Below are 12844 nucleotides of genomic sequence, written 5' to 3'. Positions count from 1 at the left end.
GCTCACAGACTAGGCCACTAGACAAATGTGCTAAAAGGTGTCATAGCTGAGGCATTTACCTTCCTCAGGGTAGCCAGCCAGGGTCAACTGACTGGATAGACCATTACCATGATGGGAGCCAAGGAAGGCAGGAGAATTGGTGGCAGAAAAATACCGATAAGTTGTCCTTTTTTCTCACTAGGCCAGGGTCATATTTGTTTTGGAGAGGATGCTATAAGGTTAACAGAGGGTTTGCACAAAGGAGCCAGGTCTCTGCAACTTCTGTGACAGGCACTTTCTCATTGAATTTTCTTAGAATGGAAAGAATTTACTGCCTATAATTGATTTGTTCTTCTTTTGATATAGAGAAGCCTTGTTAATGGGGGAAATTGGAATCTGGGTTGTTTATGAGTGGCAAGGAGCAAGATTTTGGGGCAGGTGATATAACACTTAGTTTAGGATGTTCACCAACCATGACAGGAATCTTGAACCTTGGGAAGCATAAGTTAGTGAGCCCATAGAGATATCAGAGGAAGCACACTCTGTATTCAAAACAGGAATATATCATCCAAGGCCTCTGAGCTTCAGTCTTCAATCCCTCAAAAGACGTAATCTTATTAGACAAATTGGGTAGGGTTGATTGAATGTGGTTGTGATGGAAGGAGAGTTACAGTGGTGTAAAATCTGTTTTATACATACATATACTGGAACACTTATGACATCATGCATATACATTTGTGGATGATTCTGGTCTGTATTTTCAAAACTGATACCTTTCCTTTTAAAACATCAAAAAATGCATTCTTTCAGCATTAAAGTATCTTGTTAAGACATTTTCCTTCTTTTCATTCCATCTCTTTCATGAGAAATGATACTTCCTAGTTCTTGGCCAGTTGAAACAGTGGACTGATGTAATTAAGAGATATGCTACAAATGAATTTTGAGTACCTGTATTACAATTATAATGCTAGTTTCTGTGTTTTGGAATTATTTGCTTATCAGTTTCATGAATAAGATGCTGATCTCTAATGTACCCAATGTAATTTCTTAAGATATATGATTTTGTTTTAATTTCTCAATTTCATTTTAGGTTTGCAATTATTTAGGCAGTGACTGGGAGGGCGCCCTAGAAATTGGTGCAGAGAAAGGAGATGACCATCGAACACTAGCATTAAGTCATGGAGACAGTTATGCTCGTAGAAAACTTGAAGTGGCACTTTACACTGTGAGATCAGGATCAACTTCTGTTTATGTGTATGCACCATATTGGATTGTCAACAAGACTGGATTTCCTGTTCATATTCGAGTAAGTATATCATTATTAGCTTGCATTTATGTTTTTACCATCATCAAAGTGATTTACAAATATTTCAGCATCACTGTACATGATGCACATGTCTGTCAGATTAACACAGAATTTTCTCCATCTTTTATTGCACTTAGTCTGGTTATGTGCAAAAGCTCTTACTGAGGCTTATCCTTGGATAGAGATAGTACACAAATAGAAATGTAAAAAAAAGAGAAAAGAATACTCTAAGAGTGTGGAAGAAATTGAAAACTTGCCTTTGAAAAAACTCGGTGAAAATAGATGAGAAAAACTTTGTTGAGAAAAGTAGTCAGAAACAAGAGTACAGACATGAATTGTATATAAGGAAGAGAAATTAACGATAATCCAGTAGATCAGTTTAACGAGACTGCATGTAAAACCAGCATTCCTGATATGGAGAGTGTAACAAGATCACCAGCATCACCAATCCCCTAGTTGGCTGCTATTAGTTATTTACATACCAATATTGAAATCATTAGTTTCCATATGAGCTTTTATTGTCACTATGTGATAATATTTATGTGTATATATGATGGTGATCCACCTTTGTATCCATCTTATGAACCAGTAATTCATCCTTCTTCATTTTAATAATACCAGTGATATATTTGAAAAAATAAGCTAGAAAGATCTTCTAAAGATGATTCAGGGACACTGCTTCTTTTGAAGAAGGTTATGTAAGTGGGTGATGTAAGCTTTCCTGTGTGTGATAACAAGCAAGTTCAAGAGTTCAAGATAACTATAAAACTTCAGTTACCCAGTTGCTTCAGTGATTTTAAAAACAAATCCAACATGACTGAGACATGTTAACCCTTCTAGTTGACCAGACCATTCTGAAGAGTAGCAAGAAATCATTATGCACAGGATCCCACTTAAAACCCTTACTCTGATTTCTTTAACATGGTTTATGTACGTGTTACTTTTTAATATTTGCTTACCAATAGAAACAATGATGTTAGATATTCATAATTTAGCTTCTTTTCCCAGTATTTATACTTATATTATTTCACCTAGAGAGAGAGAGAGAGAGAGAGAGAGAGAGAGAGAGAGAGAGAGATTAAATGATTCTGTAAGAATTCTCTCCCTTCAACCTTTATCAATGATATGAGGTCAGCATATGCTCATTCATTATAACTTAACAACCGTACACTAATCCGCCTAGGCTCATGGTGTCACAGTGCGAAGGTTACATAGTGAGTACAGCTAGTAACCACCATTCATCTTATTTGCTCTGTTGGTAGTGATCTGAAGTGTTTGATGGTATCCTTACCTTGGTTTCTGCTTTCTGCAATATTTGATGATCATTGTTTTCATTTATTTGTTGTTTGTAAGATATAGAGTATTAAGTACTTTGCTCCTCCTTTTTGAAGGAAGGCCATGCCTTGGGGCACAGCTGGTATTGGCAGTAAACACCAGTTTACACCAGTCAACACCATAGTATGGTAACAATAAAACTTTATCACTACTTTGTGTTCATATTGTGTGTTTTCTTTTTTCTTTTGGCATGTTTAGGTTTTCATATAAGCCATTATGTCAGCAAAGTAAAATTAACAATGTGAAAGTGTCCTCAAAATTCTGCTAAAAAATGCTTGAGCCATATCTCAGGACTTAAATATTCTTACCTGACACAGGTGTTTCCTCAATCATGAAAGGATTAACTCAGGCCAAAATTCACCATTTCATGTCAGGAGTTAATGCATTAATGCATATGTAGGTGACCTTTTTCATGCAGAAGGATAACTTTGTTGACAGTATGTTTATATACAAGAAACCACTTTTAGTATCTTAAGCTTTGGGCCTATAGGAAGATGCAGCTTGGATTACTATAAGAACCATGTTTTACTAAATGATGTGAGGCATTCACTCATTTAAAAGATTTTTTTTTCTATAATTGCTTCCTGTGGTAACCAGACCATTAGCAGTGAGATTTATGTCAGATGTCAAGATAATGTAGCTATTGTAATGAAGCTAAAATAAAGATGTACTTTGGTGAAACTCACCACCATCCTTGCTTTCCACTAGGGAACACTGTTTCCCATGAAGGAACACCACTTCCCTCCCAGCTTTGGGCCTGTTATATTCCTTGAGAACATTTTGCTATTACTACCCAAATAAGTGCTATTTTAATAACACTGCAGTAAAAGTATTAGGAAGCTTTCAAATATAAACAAAAGGTATGTTTTGTCAACACTACTATAACAACTATCATTCATGCATTATGGTATGTCTTCATAACTTACCTTATTCCAAACTGAATTGGGTGCTATGTTCCGAAGGTGTAAACTTGTCTCTAAGGTTGTGGTGGGTCAGGCTAAGCGCCCTGTTCTTTTTAGATTTGTTCCTTTACCCTCATGCAATATTCGTTTGTTGTTCCCTCTGAAGTGATCTTGGAAAGTAGACAAACACCTGGGAAGGTGTTCTTTTATTTTTCTAGAGAAATGAAGATTTTGGCTGCCTCATGATTCCATCATGTATTAACGTTATCATGGTACATACTAACTCACACATCAGCCATCACACACACTTGCCGTCAGTGGGGTGGTGCACACCTTATTCGCTTCTCAGTAAATAACACTTCCCCAAAGGAACACAGCTTCCTCCTAGCCGTAGGCCTATTGTTTTTCTGAAGTACAGTTCTCAGTTGATAACTCAAGTAAGCATGTTTCAGTAATGTTAGGGTAAAATTATTGGTAAGCTTTGGAAAATAAACATATATTGTGTTTTGTCAACAATGTTATAACCTCTTCACTGACCACATTTCCCATACATTATGGTCCCTCATAACTCACTGTAGGCCAGACTGAATTCAAGTGAGTTTGTGTTGGGTACCATGTTCTTCAGGTGGGTTAAGGAAGGAGCCCTGTTCCCTTTAGATTTGTTAATATACCTTCATGTAATATTCTTTTACTATTCCCCATGGAAAATAGAAGAAAACCTGAGAAGATATTCTTTTATTTTTCCTGTGAGTTTGAAGATTTTGCCTACCCCATGGTATGATTGTGGATCAGCATTATTACTGTACATGTTAACTCAAGCATCACTCAGTGAACTCACTCTTGCTAAGGAATACTGCTTACTCAAAGAAATACTGCTGTCTCCTTGGCTATGGGCCTATTGTTTTCTTGAACTATAGTTCTCCATTAATAAATGAAATAGTAATGGTTTTTACTGAGAATGTTGGTGATGGGAGATTGAGGTAGATGGTTGTAGAGTGAATGGTTTTCTTAAGCCTTCAGTTTCAGTATGCAATAGGCATAGGGTTAGACTTTGCCCCAGACCCTTAATTTGTTAGCTACCACATTTGTATAAAAAAAATCAGGTCTAGACCGTGGACCCCATTGGATTGGTTAGCGCAGTTATGCTGAAGTTCCACGAAACAAAAAATTCTGAAACACATCGAGCCCTAGAGATTTCAGATTTTGGACCCTTATCCTGTATCAGGAATATGTGCACACATTTTAGAAATGGAAAAAAAAAGTTGGCAATGAGGAGGTTGAGGAGTGTAATGTGGGGTTGCTAGAATTGCTTAAGGAAGAGCTCTTGAAGAAAAATCTTCAGCTGGAGAATGAAAGCCAGGAATAGGTCGTAGCAAAAGGAGAGGTTGAGCATTTCACTACATTGACTTTTCTTTGCTATATTTGACAAGGATGACCCAAACATGGAATGCTGTTCAAACGTGGCTCAAAATATCCTTGCTGACAATGGATGCTATAGTATCGAGAAGATACAAAAGACTAAACAGACAACATTAGATATTTTTTAAAGAAAGAGGATACTTGCGAGGAGGACCAGCTGTTAAAATCTTGCATTGTAAGAATTAAATCCACTCAACCATGACCACCATTTTCCATAACTACTTCATCTCACCCAGATGAATCCTTCCTCAGTAACACTTCCACTCACCTCCTCCCTCTCCATTAGCACCAGCAAGTAATTTATGAACAGCAGTAAATATAAGTGGTGGAATGAAACTTATTATTTTCTGTTTTTATTGACTAGAATTCATTGGACAGTATATATTTATTGGTACATTTCTGCTGTACTGTTTCACTGATATGATATTTGGTACTGTCTTGTTAATTAAAAAAACCTTGATTTCCATTGTTTGCATTGCTTGATATACTCATTTTTGACTTACCAACTGCTTCAAGGAACTTAATTATTGCATAAATTTAGTGGCATATATATATATATATATATATATATATATATATATATATATATATATCAGTGATGGATTGCGCAAAAGATGCTTGTGGCATGAGAAGAGTGGGAGGTGGGTGCATTAGAAAGGGTAGTGAGTGGTGGGATGAAGAAGTAAGATTATTAGTGAAAGAGAAGAGACAGGCATTTGGACGATTTTTGCAGGGAAAAAATGCAATTGAGTGGGAGATGTATAAAAGAAAGAGACAGGAGGTCAAGAGAAAGCTGCAGGAGGTGAAAAAGAGGGCAAATGAGAGTTGGGGTGAGAGGGTATCATTAAATTTTAGGGAGAATAAAAAGATGTTCTGGAAGGAGGTAAATAAAGTGCGTAAGACAAGGGAGCAAATGGGAACTTCAGTGAAGGGCGCAAATGGGGAGGTGATAACAAGTAGTGGTGATGTGAGAAGGAGATGGAGTGAGTATTTTGAAGGTTTGTTGAATGTGTTTGATGATAGAGTGGCAGATATAGGGTGTTTTGGTTGAGGTGGTGTGCAAAGTGAGAGGGTTAGGGAAAATGATTTGGTAAACAGAGAAGAGGTAGTAAAAGCTTTGCGGAAGATGAAAGCCAGCAAGGCAGCAGGTTTGGATGGTATTGCAGTGGAATTTATTAAAAAAGGGGGTGACTGTATTTTTGACTGGTTGGTAAGGTTATTTAATGTATGTATGACTCATGGTGAGGTGCCTGCGGATTGGCGGAATGCGTGCATAGTGCCATTGTACAAAGGCAAAGGGGATAAGAGTGAGTGCTCAAATTACAGAGGTATAAGTTTGTTGAGTATTCCTGGTAAATTATATGGGAGGGTATTGATTGAGAGGGTGAAGGCATGAACAGAGCACCAGATTGGGGAAGAGCAGTGTGGTTTCAGAAGTGGTAGAGGATGTGTGGATCAGGTGTTTGCTTTGAAGAATGTATGTGAGAAATACTTAGAAAAGCAAATGGATTTGTATGTAGCATTTATGGATCTGGAGAAGGCATATGATAGAGTTGATAGAGATGCTCTGTGGAAGGTATTCAGAATATATGGTGTGGGAGGCAAGTTGTTAGAAGCAGTGAAAAGTTTTTATCGAGGATGTAAGGCATGTGTACGTGTAGGAAGAGAGGAAAGTGATTGGTTCTCAGTGAATGTAGGTTTGCAGGCAGGGGTGTGTGATGTCTCCATGGTTGTTTAATTTGTTTATGGATGGGGTTGTTAGGGAGGTGAATGCAAGAGTTTTGGAAAGAGGGGCAAGTATGAAGTCTGTTGGGGATGAGAGAGCTTGGGAAGTGAGTCAGTTGTTGTTTGCTGATGATACAGCGCTGGTGGCTGATTCATGTGAGAAACTGCAGAAGCTGGTGACTGAGTTTGGTAAAGTGTGTGAAGAAGAAAGTTAAGAGTAAATGTGAATAAGAGCAAGGTTATTAGGTACAGTAGGGTTGAGGGTCAAGTCAATTGGGAGGTAAGTTTGAATGGAGAAAAACTGGAGGAAGTGAAGTGTTTTAGATATCTGGGAGTGGATCTGGCAGCGGATGGAACCATGGAAGCGGAAGTGGATCATAGGGTGGGGGAGGGGGTGAAAATCCTGGGAGCCTTGAAGAATGTGTGGAAGTCGAGAACATTATCTCGGAAAGCAAAAATGGGTATGTTTGAAGGAATAGTGGTTCCAACAATGTTGTATGGTTGCGAGGCGTGGGCTGTGGATAGAGTTGTGCGCAGGAGGATGGATGTGCTGGAAATGAGATGTTTGAGGACAATGTGTGGTGTGAGGTGGTTTGATCGAGTAAGTAACGTAAGGGTAAGAGAGATGTGTGGAAATAAAAAGAGTGTGGTTGAGAGAGCAGAAGAGGGTGTTTTGAAGTGGTTTGGGCACATGGAGAGAATGAGTGAGGAAAGATTGACCAAGAGGATATATGTGTCGGAGGTGGAGGGAACGAGGAGAAGAGGGAGACCAAACTGGAGGTGGAAAGATGGAGTGAAAAAGATTTTGTGTGATCGGGGCCTGAACATGCAGGAGGGTGAAAGGAGGGCAATGAATAGAGTGAATTGGAGCGATGTTGTATACCGGGGTTGACGTACTGTCAGTGGATTGAATCAGGGCATGTGAAGCGTCTGGGGTAAACCATGGAAAGCTGTGTAGGTATGTATATTTGCGTGTGTGGACATATGTATATACATGTGTATGGGGGTGGGTTGGGCCATTTCTTTCGTCTGTTTCCTTGCACTACCTCGCAAACGCGGGAGACAGCGACAAAGCAAAAAAAATATATATATATATATATATATATATATATATATATATATATATATATATATATATATATATATATATATATATATATATATATCTTTCTTTTAAACTATTCTTTATATATATATATATATATATTTTTTTTTTTTGCTTTGTCGCTGTCTCCCGCGTTTGCGAGGTAGCGCAAGGAAACAGACGAAAGAAATGGCCCAACCCACCCCCATACACATGTATATACATACATCCACACACGCAAATATACATACCTACACAGCTTTCCATGGTTTACCCCAGACGCTTCAAATGCCCTGATTCAATCCACTGACAGCACGTCAACCCCGGTATACCACATCGCTCCAATTCACTCTATTCCTTGCCCTCCTTTCACCCTCCTGCATGTTCAGGCCCCGATCACACAAAATCTTTTTCACTCCATCTTTCCACCTCCAATTTGGTCTCCCTCTTCTCCTCGTTCCCTCCACCTCCGACACATATATCCTCTTGGTCAATCTTTCCTCACTCATTCTCTCCATGTGCCCAAACCATTTCAAAACACCCTCTTCTGCTCTCTCAACCACGCTCTTTTTATTTCCACACATCTCTCTTACCCTTACGTTACTTACTCGATCAAACCACCTCACACCACACATTGTCCTCAAACATCTCATTTCCAGCACATCCATCCTCCTGCGCACCACTCTATCCATAGCCCACGCCTCGCAACCATACAACATTGTTGGAACCACTATTCCTTCAAACATACCCATTTTTGCTTTCCGAGATAATGTTCTCGACTTCCACACATTCTTCAAGGCTCCCAGAATTTTCGCCCCCTCCCCCATCCTATGATCCACTTCCGCTTCCATGGTTCCATCCGCTGCCAGATCCACTCCCAGATATCTAAAACACTTTACTTCCTCCAGTTTTTCTCCATTCAAACTCACCTCCCAATTGACTTGACCCTCAACCCTACTGTACCTAATAACCTTGCTCTTATTCACATTTACTCTTAACTTTCTTCTTTCACACACTTTACCAAACTCAGTCACCAGCTTCAGCAGTTTCTCACATGAATCAGCCACCAGCGCTGTATCATCAGCGAACAACAACTGACTCACTTCCCAAGCTCTCTCATCCCCAACAGACTTCATACTTGCCCCTCTTTCCAAAACTCTTGCATTCACCTCCCTAACAACCCCATCCATAAACAAATTAAACAACCATGGAGACATCACACACCCCTGCCGCAAACCTACATTCACTGAGAACCAATCACTTTCCTCTCTTCCTACACGTACACATGCCTTACATCCTCGATAAAAACTTTTCACTGCTTCTAACAACTTGCCTCCCACACCATATATTCTTAATACCTTCCACAGAGCATCTCTATCAACTCTATCATATGCCTTCTCCAGGTCCAGAAATGCTACATACAAATCCATTTGCTTTTCTAAGTATTTCTCACATACATTCTTCAAAGCAAACACCTGATCCACACATCCTCTACCACTTCTGAAACCACACTGCTCTTCCCCAATCTGATGCTCTGTACATGCCTTCACCCTCTCAATCAATACCCTCCCATATAATTTACCAGGAATACTCAACAAACTTATACCTCTGTAAATTGAGCACCCACTCTTATCCCCTTTACCTTTGTACAATGGCACTATGCACGCATTCCGCCAATATATATATATATATATATATATATATATATATATATATCTTTCTTTCTTTCAAACTATTCGCCATTTATATATATATATATATATATATATATATATATATATATATATATATATATATATATATATATATATATATATATATATCTTTCTTTCTTTCAAACTATTCGCCATTTCCCGCATTAGCGAGGTAGCGTTAAGAACAGAGGACTGGGCCTTTGAGGGAATACCCTCACCTGGCCCAATTCTCTGTTCCTTCTTTTGGAAAAAAAAAAAAAAAAAAAATATATATATATATATATATATATATATATGTATATATATATATATATATATATATATATATATATATATATATATATATATATATATATATATATATATATTTTTTTTTTTTTTCCAAAAGAAGGAACAGAGAATTGGGCCAGGTGAGGGTATTCCCTCAAAGGCCCAGTCCTCTGTTCTTAACGCTACCTCGCTAATGCGGGAAATGGCGAATAGTTTGAAAGAAAAAAGAAAAATATATATATATATTTTGCTTTGTCGCTGTCTCCCGCGTTAGCGAGGTAGCGCAAGGAAACAGACGAAAGAATGGCCCAACCCACCCACATACATATGTATAAATATACACGTCCACAAACGCAAATATACATACCTATGCATCTCAACGTATACATATATATACACACACACAGACATATACATATATACACATGTACATAAATCATACTGTCTGCCTTTATTCATTCCCATCGCCACCTCGCCACACATGAAATAACAACCCCCTCCTCCCTCATGTGTGCAAGGTAGCGCTAGGAAAGAACAACAAAGGCCACATTCATTCACACTCATTCTCTAGCTGTCATGTAATAATGCACCGAAACCACAGCTCCCTTTCCACATCCAGGCCCCACACAACTTTCCAGGGTTTACCCCAGACGCTTCACATGCCCTGGTTCAATCCATTGACAGCACGTCAACCCCGGTATACCATGTCGTTCCAATTCACTCTATTCCTTGCACGCCTTTCACTCAAAATCTTTTTCACTCCATCTTTCCACCTCTAATTTGGTCTCCCACTTCTCCTCGTTCACTCCACCTCTGACACATATATCATCTTGGTCAATCTTTCCTCACTTATTCTCTCCATGTGACCAAATCACTTCAAAACACCCTCTTCTGCTCTCTCAACCACACTCTTTTTATTACCACACGTCTCTCTTACCCTATTATTACTTACTTGATCAAACCACCTCACATCACATATTATCCTCAAATATCTCATCTCCAGCGCATCCACCCTCCTGCGCACAACTTTATCCATAGCCCACGCCTCGCAACCATACAACATTGTTGGAACCACTATTCCTTCAAACATACACATTTTTGCTTTCCGAGATAATGTTTGCAACTTCCACACATTCTTCAAGGCTCCCAGAATTTTCACCCCCTCCCCCACCCTATGATTCACTTCTGCTTTTATGGTTCCATCCGCTGCCAGATCCACTCCCAGATATCTAAAACACTTTACTTCCTCCAGTTTTTCTCCATTCAAACTCACCTCCCAATTGACTTGACCCTCAACCCTACTGTACCTAATAACCTTGCTCTTATTCACATTTACTCTTAACTTTCTTCTTTCACACACTTTACCAAACTCAGTCACCAGCTTCTGCAGTTTCTCACATGAATCAGCCACCAGCGCTGTATCATCAGCGAACAACAACTGACTTACTTCCCAAGCTCTCTCATCCACAACAGACTGGATACTTGCCCCTCTTTCCAAAATCCTTGCATTCACCTCCTTAACTACCCCATCCATAAGCAAATCAAACAACCATGGAGACATCACACACCCCTGCCGCAAACCTACATTCACTGAGAACCCATCAGTTTCTATAAATGCTACATACAAATCCATTTTGTATGTAGCATGCGGAAGATGAAAGCCGGCAAGGCAGCAGGTTTGGATGGTATTGCAGTGGAATTTATTAAAAAGGGGGTGACTGTATTATTGACTGGTTGGTAAGGTTATTTAATGTATGTATGACTCATGGTGAGGTGCCTGAGGATTGGCGGAATGCATTCATAGTGCCATTGTACAAAGGCAAAGGGGATAAGAGTGAGTGCTCAAATTTCAGAGGCATAAGTTTGTTGAGTATTCCTGGTAAATTATATGGGAGGGTATTGATTGAGAGGGTGAAGGCATGTACAGAGCATCAGATTGGGGAAGAGCAGTGTGGTTTCAGAAGTGGTTTGCTTTGAAGAACGTATGTGAGAAATACTTAGAAAAGCAAATGGATTTGTATGTAGCATTTATGGATCTGGAGAAGGCATATGATAGAGTTGATAGAGATGCTTTGTGGAAGGTATTAAGAATATATGGTGTAGGAGGCAAGTTGTTAGAGGCAGTGAAAAGTTTTTATCTAGGATGTAAGGCTTGTGTACGTGTAGGAAGAGAGGAAATTGATTGGTTCTCAGTGAATGTAGGTTTGCGACAGGGGTGTGTGATGTCTCCATGGTTGTTTAATTTGTTTATGGATGGGGTTGTTAGGGCGGTGAATGCAAGAGTTTTGGAAAGAGGGGCAAGTATGAAGTCTGTTGTGGATGAGAGAGCTTGGGAAGTGAGTCAGTTGTTGTTCGCTGATGATACAGCGCTGGTGGCTGATTCATGTGAGAAACTGCAGAAGCTGGTGACTGAGTTTGGTAAAGTGTGTGAAAGAAGAAAGTTAAGAGTAAATGTGAATAAGAGCAAGGTTATTAGGTACAGTAGGGTTGAGGGTCAAGTCAATTTGGAGGTAAGTTTGAATGGAGAAAAACTGGAGGAAGTAAAGTGTTTTAGATATCTGGGAGTGGATCTGGCAGCGGATGGAACCATGGAAGCGGAAGTGGATCATAGGGTGGGGGAGGGGGCGAAAATCCTGGGAGCCTTGAAGAATGTGTGGAAGTCGAGAACATTATCTCGGAAAGCAAAAATGGGTATGTTTGAAAGAATAGTGGTTCCAACAATGTTGTATGGTTGCGAGGCATGGGCAATGGATAGAGTTGTGCGCAGGAGGGTGGATGTGCTGGAAATGAGATGTTTGAGGACAATGTGTGGTATGAGGTGGTTTGATCGAGTAAGTAATAATAGGGTAAGAGAGATTTTTTTTTTTTTTTTTTTTTTATACTTTGTCGCTGTCTCCCGCGTTTGCGAGGTAGCGCAAGGAAACAGACGAAAGAAATGGCCCAACCCCCCCCATACACATGTACATACACACGTCCACACACGCAAATATACATACCTACACAGCTTTCCATGGTTTACCCCGGACGCTTCACATGCCTTGATTCAATCCACTGACAGCACGTCAACCCCTGTATACCACATCGCTCCAATTCACTCTATTCCTTGCCATCCTTTCACCCTCCTGCATGT

At 39.4% G+C, this 12844-nt stretch overlaps 1 protein-coding gene across 1 annotated transcript in view; it reads left to right on the top strand.

Moving 5' to 3' along the window:
- LOC139764960 (intermembrane lipid transfer protein VPS13A-like) overlaps positions 1-12844 on the top strand; it is a 1504808-nt gene that overhangs the window by 781702 nt on the left and 710262 nt on the right. Inside the window, 1 exon segment of the mRNA XM_071692018.1 lies at positions 1070-1285. Within this exon segment, the coding sequence (XP_071548119.1) occupies positions 1070-1285 (216 nt within the window).

The sequence above is a fragment of the Panulirus ornatus genome, chromosome 52 (genome assembly GCF_036320965.1).
Source record: "Panulirus ornatus isolate Po-2019 chromosome 52, ASM3632096v1, whole genome shotgun sequence".
Lineage (NCBI taxonomy): Eukaryota > Metazoa > Arthropoda > Malacostraca > Decapoda > Palinuridae > Panulirus > Panulirus ornatus.
The sequence above is the reverse complement of the archived record's forward strand: the minus strand, read 5'-3'. Positions and strand labels throughout refer to the sequence as shown.